We start from the raw sequence: 13,444 nt of genomic DNA on the forward strand, positions 1-13,444 counted from the left end.
GAAGAAGAAGAAAATGAGGATGTGGATACCAAATAATGTGCCAAAGAATAAGCAACAGCCATTTGAAATACACGGCAACTACTCCATGCGGTGCCTATGGATTGTAAATGGAATGATGTCTTTATACACTCTAATGAAACGCATGGAAACCACTCCTCCAACCCATATCGCATTATAGCAGTATGAATATGCATAAACCACCAGTAATAGTCATTCAACTGATCTTTCTCTTCTTCTGGTTCTTGTTGTTGTTGTTGTTCTTTTTTCTCTTTACTGTAATCATTCTCATCATTTAACTCTGTATATGTAGATTTCTTTTCTGTTACAGCACACGGGGTTGTTGTTGTTGTTGTTGTTGTACCATCACTCCATCCATGAGAACGCACTAATGGGAAAAGTGGAATACCCTCACAAAGCAGTTTATGTGGAATACTTCTACAATGATCAATGAATTGCCATGCTGTGTGGAACCACTCTCCATTATGAATGGCTGGAAAAAGCCATGAGAGTGCCTCCTCATCCGCATGACTAAGAACACTATTTAATGGCATGGATAATAACTTGGAAGAAGCACATGATAATAAGGAAACTTCATCCATGGAGGTTGAACACGGCAATGAAGATGAAATAGTTTTATTATTATTATTATTATTATTATTATTATTATTATTAGAATTAGTATCAAGAAGAGATTCTGTGTTGAAATGACAATTAAACAATGGGCGATTGAAGAGTTCCCGCACACGTGTGGCGAGTAACGGTGTCCCAAGTTGATACCACCGCACAGAAAAGGACTCACCATGTGTATTTGTAGGAACGAACGTCGTTCTTTTTCCACTTTCTTCCTTTTCCACCACTCTTATTTCTATTGGTCCTTCTTTCTCTTTTTCCTCTTCTTCTTCTTCTTCTTCTATTCCACCTGCAGGTATTTCTTCCATTTCTTCTTCTGCCGCAGGGAAGAGGATGTGTGTCTTTTCGTGTGGAATCAAAGAGGAGGACTTCCTCTTCATATGAATAGAAGGTTCCTTTTTCTTACTTTCTTGTTGAGATGATTTTCTGACTAATGTGGTCCCTCGCTGCTTCTTCTCCTTCTTCTCTGATTTCACACAAACGGGGTCTGGCGTGGATTCTTTTTTCTTTACATTCTCTGCTTTTGTAGGATTTACACTCACAAAGAAGGATGCGGGGTGTTGTCCTTCTTCACTGCAAAAAATCTCTGAATTTACAGTAGGAGAGAGAGCGATAAATGATGTTTCGTCATCCATTGTCATTATACTATCATAAGGAAATGAACTATCATCCTCTATCGTGTTTACCTCTCTTCTTCTTCTTCTCCTTTTGATGACCTTTACACCTCGTGTTGTTTTCATTTTCGTCAATGTTCGTCTTTTTATTATTTTAACGCCTTTTCGTGTGGCTTTTTTCGCTCTGGCATTTCCTCGTGATGTTACTTTTGCCTTTCTCCTTGTGATTAATGTACGTCTTTTTATCACTTTTCTGGCAACTGTTTTACTACTTTGGGCAGATACGCGTGTAGTTGGCTTTCTTCCTCTTTTCTCTACTGTTATCTTTGTATTTGTTCTTTTCCTTCTTATTGCCATGGTTCTTGTGGTTCTTCCTCTTTTTCCTTTTACTGCTGTTGGGACACGTTTTCCTTTCACTGCCTTTGCTGTTCTTTTCCCTTTAACAGCATTTGCTGTTCTTTTCCCTTTAACTGCATTTGCTGTTCTTTTCCCTTTAACTGTCTTTGCTGTTCTTTTCCCTTTAACAGCATTTGTTGTTCTTTTCCCTTTAACTGCATTTGCCGTTCTTTTCCCTTTAACTGCATTTGCTGTTCTTTTCCCTTTAACTGCATTTGTTGTTCTTTTCCCTTTAACTGCATTTGTTGTTTTTTTCCCTCTTGTTAGTTTCGTGGTTCTTTTCTGTTTGTGTGCCTTCACACGTTTAGCGCTGACTGTTGTCATTAAACTCCCAGTTTCTTTTTCTTCTTTACTGCCTTTTAAAGCAAAAATACGCAAAAATTTAGAGGAAAAAAAAGAGGGTAATGAGATGAGTAAATAAGCCAAACAGGAACCAATCAGTTCTTATCTATACTGATTACAGTGAATACCAGAAAAATAAAACAGTAAATAGTAGTTGATGAAAAAATTGAAAGTAGTAATTAAAAAGAAACAAAAAACAGCACTGCAAACTAGAACGACAAAAAAAAAGAAAAAAAAAACAACAACTTCAAAGAAAAGAAAAGAAAACAAGACTCCACAGTCATATCTGCTACCACAAAGGCCCACAATCATCACATCATAATCATCATCATCATTAGAAAGTATCTTCACTCCCCCACTTCCCTTTTTCACTATTATCTCCCATCGGTAAATAGACTCACAAACTCACTTATTCAAATACACCCACAAGGAATGGAAAGAAAGAAAGAAACAAAGAAAGTAGTGTGAAAGAGAGAGAGAGATGGGATGTGTGTGAATTGATTTACAACCCCAGTTGGGCCTCCAGACTATATGGATCTGTAGTTCCTTCCTGTTCTTGTTTCTTTTCATTCCCTGGCAACTCTGGCAGCTTCGCGCCTGGTGTGGCGAGAGCATCTGCGAGATAACTCGCATCGCCTTCCTTCTCCATATCAAACACCAATGCATCCAATTCTCCCATCATCTCATCTTCGTCAATATCTTCTGGTACATCATAGGCACGACCCATTATTTCTTGAATCTCCTGAGTATCTTCATATAAATCTCGTAACTCATCCTGTAATTTATCCACATCCGATATCTTTAACTTTTTAAATTGATGCTTAAGGGCCTTATTAGCTTCCTTCATGGCATCCAACTGCACCTTTGTGTCTTTCACTGATTCCGTAGTGAACTGCAGTTGATCCATATTAAACTGTTGCTGCATCATTGCATCCTGTTGATTTTGATACATTCGTTTCTGTTGTAGGAGTTGTAGGGCTCGTTGTTTATACCGCTGTTGAGTCATTCCACGTGTTTTCATTATGGAATCCTTCAATTTAACGAGTTCCGCATCAATTTTAGCAATACGGGCATCTACGGCTTCATTACGAGTGGCGAGTCTAGCCCCAGCGTCCTCTAATGTCGGCTTTGGTGTGGTTTTTTGTTTACCAAACAGACGATTCATTTTAGAAATGAAAAGAGAGAAATATATATATATATATATAAGGAAGGGTTTGATGTTAGTTTTTTTTTCTTCTTTGTTTTTATGATGATCTTCCTCTTGTAGGGATTTCTTTCCTATTTTATTCTTTATTATTATCCCCAGGGTCTTCTTCTGCCAAAGCGGCTATGCTCAGTCTATGGATACCGTTAAAAGCTATATATATGTAATATATAGATTTCTTTACTTTCAACTTGTATCTCGTTGATAACTACCTTCCTTTTTGCGTATATTAATAGAAGAGAAAAAAGAAAAGAAAAGAACAGAGAAAAACAAACAAAAAAAAGATATACATTCAGTACCGTTGATATGTTCTTTTATCGCATTTATATTTATTTATTTTGAGTAGTACCAGAGAAAATGAAAAGAAAAAGGATTTCAATAAGAGAAAGAAGTGTACAAAAAGAGAGTGAGTGAGTGGGTGAGTTTCCACCCGGTTTAGTATACATGAATACAAGTATAGGCGTACACACAAAAGAAGAAGAAAAAAGAAGACATGTTTTATCTTCATACGAGGAAACTAAAAAAAAAAAAAATGAAGATCGACATTTCCATACTCTTTTCTCTTCCATATATATATATATATATTTACTTGGTGAATGCATCTTCACATAGTTATTTGTACATTTGAATTTTCATTAGGGAATGAGAAACACTGAAAATAACGGAGAAACGGAAAAAAGAAAAAGAATTCCGATATAACATATTCTTATATAAACCAACATTTCCAAATAATAAAAAAAGAAAAGAAAACTAGGAGAAACAGTAGTAATAATAATCATCATAATGATAATAACAATACTAAATATAACGGGATCCGTCAATCCTAACAGTTTCTTTCCTTTTTTTTCTTTTTTTTGTTTTGAAATCCTTCATTGTTTCCCCTATTTACAACATTCTCAACCTATTACTGTCAACTGGAAAAAACAAACAAACAAACAGGTATAACCATATGAATGCAAATATATTTCTCTGCGAAAACATTTCTCCAATGAAAAAAAAAAAACATAGTGAGCGTCAACAATAGCTTACTTCCAGTTTTTTTTTTTTCCTTCCAACTCTGCTTTTTATCTTAAAATAGTAGTAATAATAATGAAAAGAAAAGAAAAAAAAAAAAACCAACCTCTCCGTTACCTTGTACCGGTAATTGAACGACGTTTATTTCCACCAATAGCTTGAGAAGCCGCTCGTTCCTGTGCGAGTAGTAATTGTTTTTCCCGCATAGTGGCCTGCAGGGTTTCTTTCATGGCTTCCATCTCCTCCTGCAGCACTACCACCACACTCTTACCTTTGCTTACCTCAAGTGTAGTAGACATCGTTTGAGAGCAACCAATGCCAAGTGTGAGTGGAATAAATAGAGGCAGTGGAAATAACACAGATTCACTTTCAGCCGTCTTAGAGGAGACACTTCCACCTCCACTATTAACACGATTACTACCACTAGTAACAGGAACATTACCAGCTACAGAAGGTGTAGGACTAGTAGAAATAGTACTAGAAGCAATAGTAAGAGTAGTATTAGACCTTCGTTTTAAAGCGGATGCTACTCTTGGTGCATGCCAATTCATAAGTGTTCCCATTACACGTGTAGGACCCCAAAGAGAAGATTGATTCTTTCGATGACGACGACTACTACCACCTTTTTGAGAAGTAACCTTCTCTTGCAAATTTGCTGAAAATGTTTTAGACTCTGCTGCCTGTTCCCTTGCTCGTTCAAGAAAAAAGGTATAATATGGGCGACGTGTCTTCTTTTCCTTTAACAGTACTTTCACCCCATGGCTCTGCCGCCCATCACGTTCACCAGCCGGTAGTCCAATCACTTGAGAGAGAAGTGGAAGTCCTTCCAAAATAGAAGAACGATGCGCTCGTCTTGCGTGCTGTAAGGCACCGCGGCCGCGTGCGCGAGGAAGTGGCATAGATGTTGCATAACTTACAGTAACAGGAGGAAGACAACTCCATTCTTCAGCTGCTGCCATCGCTAACAGTGCAGATGGCTCAGGAAACACTGCTGCCTCCGCATTTAAAAGAAGCACAGGTGATGGTGCTATTGGCGACGGCGATGATACTTCTTCCTCTTCATGTTGTTGTTGTTTTTGTTGTTGCTGTGATTGTGTTTGATTTTGTTCTTGCTGTGTGGCACTACTTTGCGGTTGAGTCTTTTGCAGAATTGGAGAACTGTAGTTCGTGAAGGGGGAGACATTCGCATGCGGTGAGTGGGATGATTGTACTGTATCTACCATGGTTTCTGCTTGTGGTGGTTGTGGTTGTGGTGATTCATCTCTTAATGATGAGATAACTGCGGCAGAGAGTGATGGAGCAAATGGAAACTCCCCCGGCATTTGTTTCCCCTTTCCTTCTTCACTCACACCCGTCAAACCAAGACTAGCACTAGGCGTAAGGCTAGCACTAGGCGTAACAGTAATATTAGTAGTAGCCGTCGCCGCAAGACTAACAACAGGAGTTGTACTAATATTAACTGTTGTCGCAGCTAGACTAGGAGCAGGCGTAGCTGTCATACTAGTATTCGTTGGAGTGTTACTAGGAACAGGATTAATAGTAACATTCGTAACCGTAGTGGCGAGACTAACAACAGGAGTAGTAACAGCAGTTGCCCCAACACCTCCACCAACACCAGAGACAGCTGAGGGAACACTTTTATCTACTAGAATACTGGTAATAGGGGGCAACACGAGAGATTTTCGCGAGTCTTCCAGACCCCGCAGTTCACCAGGTCTCGAACTCACAGTAGAGAGATTGGGTTTACTCTTCTCAGCACTCCGAATTTCCGTCAATAGTCGCTCCAACAGATCAACAAGACTACGTTCATGATAGAGTCCCTCTTCAAACGCCAAGACATAACTTGAATGAAAAATACCACTCCCGTAATTATCATCATTATTACCAGGATTGTTGTGGGCAGCAATACTACGTCGTACCAAACTAGTTCGAAAACTTCGATTGCGAAGACGACTGCGGTCTCGTACCATTGAAGGACGTTGTGGGGTTAAACCCTTTTCATTTGGTGTTGTTGTAGTTGTTGATGTTGTTCGCTGGAGTAATGGACGACCTGACTTTACAGTTCGTATATCCTCCATAATGACATTTGCCGCACTGTGAATGGCGCCATGGACATTTGGTACACAAAGTACACCACCAGGAGAAAGTAATCGTTCCATCATGTATGCTTTTCGTACCACATCCATTACTTTCCATGCACTATCGGTTAATTTATCAAGTGGTGGTTTTGCTAGTTTCTCTACACCACCACCAAAGCAACCAATACAATGTACATAACCACCAAGACCTGGACCTGCTTCCCAACACCATACATAGATGTAGCTATCCTCGCTACTTGTACAGAGAAATATGGGAGAAGGAGTAGTACTTATGGAAACACTATCACTTTTACTTTTCTTACTCTCATCAGCAGCACCAGCACCAGCACCACTACTACTGGCCAAAGGAGTTGTAGCTCTTGTAAAGGGAGGCATCATGACATGTGAAGAGCGATGTAGTGTGAATCCACTAGACGCATCACGATGTCCAGCAGATTGAGAGGCACGTACAAATTGTACAGATGTCACTTCCTGTCGATGTCCTCTCCAACGCTGTAATAATTGTACACCATTTTCAATATCTGTACACATTTCCAATGGTACTGATGACATCCAATCCACATTTTTTACATCTAATAATAAAACATATCCATTAGCATCACCCACAGCGATATGGGATGCATCTCGACTTACTTCAAGTGCCGTTACCGCATCAAAGGTATGGGTTACCCGAAATCGCATCACCTCTGACATAGTTCGTAGATTCCAAACTTGTAGTAAACCATCATCACTTCCACTTGCAAGATAATCCGTTTCTAATCCAATAGGAACAACTTGACCCACAAAGCCAAGTGTTGCGAGTTGTTCCCGTAGAAATACACCAAAACTACCACCAAATGCAGAAGAAGATGCAATAAATTCTTCTGAAAATAACAAAAGAGGAGGTAAATCATCACCTTTACCAACATTTTTAAGACCTCCTCCTTCTGTACTCAGAGTATCACGGGTACTCGTCCCTTCACCACCTTCATCCCCAGCAGATAAACCTGTAAATGATGGTCGAGTAGAGACATTTGCAGAGGATGAATCTGTGTAAAACAAATATCGTTCTCGCTGTTGCATACATTCTCGTGTGATGGCAACGGGATCTTGAATAAGAGGACCAGGAAAAAGTGCAACAAGATCAAGAGGTGGGGATGCTCGACAATGTTCACCGTGTAAATTTCGAGTTTCTGGCATTCCCAGAGAACGTCGTTGTTTACTTATACTTCCCCTACGACTACCACCAGCAGCAACTCCATTACTAGTACTAACAATAGTATTAGCTAAACTCCCTCCTTCGTGTAATGTACTCTGTTTAGAAAGTTCTGTTGCAGTTGCCGCCTCAACCTTTCGTGTATCTTTTCCCTTTTCAACTTTTTTCTTTGCAGGACGATCTGTCAATCGTATACAGGCAATAGGACATGTTGTCGCTTCATCTAATGGAGTGATGCTAATCCCACCACGGTGTCCAATAACCACAATACCCAGTGTAGAGACAATAGTAGAACATGAAACCCCAACACCACTTGTTACTATACGACGATGTTCACTAGCACTTACACCAGCACTCAACATAGCCGCTCCTTCCATAGACAAGGTATAAAGTGCCGTAACTCCATTTGGGGATTGTTCTCGTTCAAAGCTTCCACAGAGAAAAGAGACAGGATTAAGAAATAAACCACCAGCTCCTATACCACTACATGCCACTGAAACAACTTCTTCCATACCTGTAGGGAAATCAAATGTTCTTAGTGGAGATCCACTAAAACTATTATATTCCACAATACGTCGTTCTCGGAGAAGTGAAACGAATAAATGGGATGAATCGGTTTGTTCTAATGTAAGACAGCCAATTCCTCCTTCTACACGCCATGATCTCGTTACTGCAGTCGCTAAAGCCCAACGAGATCCTGCATCTACCATCTTTGCTGTAGAACGTCTTTTCATTCGTCGCTGATGATGTACTCCATGTCCATCTCCATTATCCTCATATACAGATTCTTCACTTTTCTTACTATGATGATACTTTTCCTCAAGATTCTTGATATCCCTGCTGCTATTCATTTTACCTTCTGCTGTGTTTAAACCAGTTCTAGAAGGATCACTTTGTGTAGCCAATAAATCTACCACCTCTACATTCCATATAATAATAACAGCATCATCTGCACTAACAAAGAAACGCCATGTTTGTTGAAAAGCAAGAGCCACAACTGGACGACGGTGTCCACGGTAGTCATCTGGATATTCATCATTCTGTTGACTATCCCATAATCGTATATAACGACCACCAAGAATAATTCGATCATCTACAATATCATAACGTGCACGTAGTAATTCTCCTGTTCGAAGTGATTGTGGACTATCATCACTCATCATATGTAAACATTGAAAAGAGACACAATCAAAAAAGTATAATATACGTCTTGAATCCAGTACTAATAACAAAAGTGGATACCTCGGAGGTTGTAAAAAAGAAACATCAATAGGGTAACCACTAATATTTGAACTAGTTGAAAAGGTACGAAGGTCTACACGGTAGAGTGGACGAGAAGAAGAAGCCATCCAAAACATAACAAGACGATCTGCACCACCAGTTACAATAAGACTTCTTGCTGAATTCCAACACATACATGTAATACGTTTGGTATGTCCAGCACTATGAATAGGTGTAGATGTAGAAGGAGAAGTTGATAGAATACAATCTCCTAGAGTTACAAATGGTACTTGCATACGACTAATATGTCGTATTACCACTGTACCATCATCACTTGCTGTCATTAAAAGATCATGAGATTCACTTGGAATAATACGTGTAATAGCAGCACGATGTAAAGTTAATGTGAATACTGGTTCATGTAATTCTGGTGGTTCTACTCTTGTTAATGAAAGGTTTGATATGGAAAACCACCGTTGTCGCATACAATATATTTGCAAAACTCCAGTCTCAAATCCAAGAAAGAGAAGTGCACCAGTAGGAAGAAGAGAAGAAGAATTCGTCTTTTCATATTTGGCCACAGCAACAGAACGTGCAAACCAAGATTTCTCACCTCCACGATTCTTGGACTGATGATGTCGTAGTGGTTCAGAGAGAGTATGATTCATTCCCTTTCCCTCTTGTTTTCGTGGTATTGGATTGTTGTTATTGTTATTGTTATTATTATTATTATTATTGTTGTTATCATCATCTTTAGTACCTTCAGCATCATTACCTTTTTTAGTATCCATCGTGTCTCTCTTTTGGTTAGGAGTACTATCCTCTTTCTTAGTTGAATTCTTCTTATTCGTATGATCCTCCTCCTCTGTCTCCATCTCACCTTCATCCTTCTTCTCCTCAGCATTACCATCAATATCCATATCAACATTAGCCTTATCATCATTATCATTATGGACTTTTTTTACCTTCTCCTTTTTTCCCTCTTCATCCTTTTTCTTATACTTCTCCCTCATTAACTCCTCACCACTAACAAGTGGAGTGAAAAAAGATGATGATGGTAACATTGTGGTAGCACTTGTATCCCGCGGTGTACTTCCCTTCATACTTCGATTATTATCACCACAACTCCAATCACCCAATGCACCAGGTTCACTACCAAAACCCATTAATACATCTGCCTTTACAGGTCGACGTCTTTCAAGATGTTCATATGTTGGGGCCACTACATCCAGTCCAGTAAAATATTTGGAAACATCAGTAAAAAACATTTCAATCGCCTCACGATGATAGGCACGAACTTTAAATTGAGGTCGCATAACGATAGCTGCATTCTCTGTACTATTACTAATATCACTTTCTATTGCTACAGAGTCTATTTCATTTTCTGGACGCCATAAACGTTTATGACCTGTTGTAGAAGAGACACAACGTATATTAGAAGTAATTGTTTGTTCCAAACATCGACCAATAAAAGTTTTGAGTACCTCACCTGTGCCAAGACGTAGTAGTGTTACAGTTCCATCCATAGAAGCTACCACAAGCACCTCTGCATCTCCAAGGGATTCTGGAGCTAATACAATATCTATAATAGGAGCACCAGCTGCAAAGATTGTACGTTCATGCACAATAGCTGGTTTACCAGAAGCATCCGCTAGACGAGGATCTGCACGCCATAATTTCACCAGTCCATCCCACGCTGCAGTAACATATCGTCTACCACGATGTGCAAAGATGAGATGACTAATAGGTTCCGTATGATATAAGTAACGTACAAGAGGATATTGTTGTTGCCATGGTGTGGAATTCGCTGGTGTTGGGGTAAATCGTAATGTACGACCAGCATAATCGGTAATGGTATCTGTTTTATTTTTTCCCATCATACCTCTATCATCCGATCTCGTTATAGCACTCCCTGTATCATCTCCATACTCCTCTGATAAAAGTAATCGTTGTCCACTTTGTAAAATGTAGGTACTTAATTCATCCCATGAGAGTAATCCATCACCGTTGGTATCCATTACACAGAAAAGATTCTGTGCCGCCTCTACATGACTTGGCCGTCGTCGCTGGTATGAAGTATACGCAGAGGTCATGGATTTTGCAGAAATATGCCGCAATGCAGATCTTCCCATTAATAAAGAAGAACTAATCTCCCCATGTAAACTTTCCAATACTGTGGAAGTATTAGGTCGTGTGGAACGTTCAGGTGGAAAAAGGGCATCAAAGAAAGGTTCAACAATTTCTTGTTCAAATACAGAAAAAGGAATACCAGGAATAACACCATCATTAGGACTTGTTGTGGTTGTTGTTGTTCGAGTATGTAAACTTCCACGTTCACGTTCAGCACGCAAAAGACGTTGAACTTTCTGCTGTTCATCCTGTTGTCGTTTCCATCGCATCATAGCCTCCATATCTTCTTCCACACTATCTCCATAAGTGTCTCCTTTTTCATACGAAAGTCCTTTATGATGTTGTCGCTGTTGTCGCCACTCATATAAATCAAACACCAATCGCATTTGCTCTAATACCGCAAGAGAGACCATTGGATCTCGTGAACGGTGGGACATGGTGTTTATTTCCTCCTGTGCAGGGACGGCGGAGAGTGGACGGGTGAGAGTGTCAGACCGCTCTTGTGCATTTCGTTCCTGCATGCGATCAAATGTAGAGGTGACGCGATCACGGAAAAAGCCCGTGCTTGAGAGAGACGTGACGGTAGACATTAAATTATCCACACGTTGATGTTGATGATATTGATATTGTTGTTGTTCTTTCTTGGACGATAACTGTATATTGACACCACGGGTAGTTGTGGGAGGTTTCACTACATCTTTTTTCATATTTCTCTACCTTCCTTCCTTCCTTCCTCCTCCTCTTCACCAATAACCCCGTTGACACTCGTTTTCTGTTTTCTAAATGTATATATATATATATATATATATATATATATATACAGAAATGGAAATATAAATAACGTGGATGTGAGTAAGGAAAAAAGAAAGAGGAGAAAAAAAAAAAAAAAGAGACCATAAAGAAAAATAATAAGAAATAAATAAAAAAAAAACATACGAATCATATAGATCTTTTATGAATGTTCAGAACCAACTCAGAGACTCTTGAAAAAAAAAAAAAAAAAAAAAAAAAAAAAAAAACAGCAAAATATAAAAAAATAAAAAAAAAACCCTGCAATAAAAATCCTTTTTTTTTCTTTTTTCTTTTTTTTAAGCCAAATCATCACCCAAAAGATAATGTTCACAACAGGCATGAAAGTATTCCGTAAGGGCTGGATGTTTGCGAGCAAAACGAAGAAAAGCATGAAGTGTGATGTATGAAATCTCATTCCTTTCCGCCTTATTTCTCTCTTCCTCGTTTTCTTCTTTTATTTTCATCCCTTCTTCATGAGAAAAGGTACCAGTTCGTATGTATTCAAACAGTGTATTTTCCTCTTTTAGTTGAGCTCTTGATTTCGTAGCCGCACCACCCCAGATGGTGGAACGGTGTGGGGTAAACAAAATGTCTAAAAGAATATTAAAAGTATTATGAGAGAGTTGTCGCTCGTAAATAGAATCATCTGCAGCCATAGTGATAGCAACATCTATAGGAGTAAGAAGTATATTATTATGAGAAGTATAAGAGGGATAACGAATCGTATGACCATACAGCAATGAATGTGTTAATCTCCCTTCAGTATCTGTATTTATATTCATAGTAGTAGTAGTAGTATCATTTGTAGATGGAATGTTATTATCTTTATATTCTTTCTGTTGAGTGCGTAATGTATGACCTGCGAGTAACATCATAGCAAATGTACGCCGTAATACAATCATCATATCACTTTCACTTTCTATTTCATCCATATATACTGTTTTTCTTTCTTCTTCTTGTATACATGGATTTGGATTCCATGCAATAGGTTCTGTATGCATAGCTGATAAAAAGTCTCGAAATGATACATACATTCCACGTACAGCTGCACGTCGTGAGAGATGATATAAGAAACGCTCCAGAAGAATTGGATAATATTGAAATGGTGTAAAAAATTCACCCAATTCATCTGATGTTAAAAACCCTTCTGTGTAATCATCTTGATATCGTCGTCGTCGTCGTCGTTGTCTTTTATAAACTTCCTTCTCTTCTTGTAGTTTTTCTTCTCTTCTTTTTCTTCTTTTCATATGAACTATAGTAGCAAAACGACGCAGCATGTGTTCTATTCGTTTGTATGGAATTATTGCAAAGTGAGGATGAGCCGTTTCCACATTAATAACTTCTATAGGAATATGTAAAGATCGTGCTAAACATAAAAGACGTACATCATTTATATTATGTGCCGTTTCTGGTACTTTCATATAACGAGCCATAAGATGATGTATATTCTCTGCATAATTGTGTGGATTTTGTTTTTCATCTAATGAAGGATTATACACCGGAAGGTAAATTATTTCCACTGTATTATATACTTGACTCATTGTCTTTAGTAGTAATAACCACCATGGTGAGTCTACACTACACCAGGATTGATCAAAATAAGTATATGGATATCGAATAATAATGGGTTGTATAGACATAGCTGATATAAAGATAGGATGATGGGAATTAAATTGAATTAATGTACGTCCATTGGTATAACATTCCTCAGGAAAAAAAAGAAGAGGTGGATTATAGACATTCTCTTTCTCTTTCTCACATAGACTTTCCTTTTCCTCCTTCTTTTTATTATTATTATTATTATTAT

At 38.5% G+C, this 13,444-nt stretch overlaps 4 protein-coding genes across 4 annotated transcripts; all 4 read right to left on the reverse strand.

Moving 5' to 3' along the window:
• Window positions 1-2: 2 nt before the first annotated feature.
• On the reverse strand, window positions 3-1,271 carry TM35_000421400 (uncharacterized protein; the record flags this gene model as incomplete). Its single annotated transcript, XM_029029951.1, has 1 exon — window positions 3-1,271. A coding segment is annotated over one exon (1,269 nt), but the record flags the coding sequence as incomplete, so codon positions are not given.
• Window positions 1,272-2,484: 1,213 nt separating this feature from the next.
• TM35_000421410 (putative SNF-7-like protein) lies at window positions 2,485-3,147 on the reverse strand (the record flags this gene model as incomplete). The annotated part of the gene is made up of 1 exon (XM_029029952.1): window positions 2,485-3,147. One exon carries the CDS (start codon window positions 3,145-3,147, stop codon window positions 2,485-2,487), a length of 663 nt encoding a protein of 220 aa, XP_028878749.1.
• A 1,166-nt stretch (window positions 3,148-4,313) lies between these two features.
• TM35_000421420 (uncharacterized protein) lies at window positions 4,314-11,552 on the reverse strand (the record flags this gene model as incomplete). The annotated part of the gene is made up of 1 exon (XM_029029953.1): window positions 4,314-11,552. One exon carries the CDS (start codon window positions 11,550-11,552, stop codon window positions 4,314-4,316), a length of 7,239 nt encoding a protein of 2,412 aa, XP_028878750.1.
• A 381-nt stretch (window positions 11,553-11,933) lies between these two features.
• TM35_000421430 (uncharacterized protein) lies at window positions 11,934-13,442 on the reverse strand (the record flags this gene model as incomplete). Its single annotated transcript, XM_029029954.1, has 1 exon — window positions 11,934-13,442. A coding segment is annotated over one exon (1,509 nt), but the record flags the coding sequence as incomplete, so codon positions are not given.
• Between the last annotated feature and the right edge of the window lie 2 nt (window positions 13,443-13,444).

The sequence above is a fragment of the Trypanosoma theileri genome (genome assembly GCF_002087225.1).
Source record: "Trypanosoma theileri isolate Edinburgh chromosome Unknown TM35_Tth_42_V1, whole genome shotgun sequence".
NCBI lineage: Eukaryota > Euglenozoa > Kinetoplastea > Trypanosomatida > Trypanosomatidae > Trypanosoma > Trypanosoma theileri.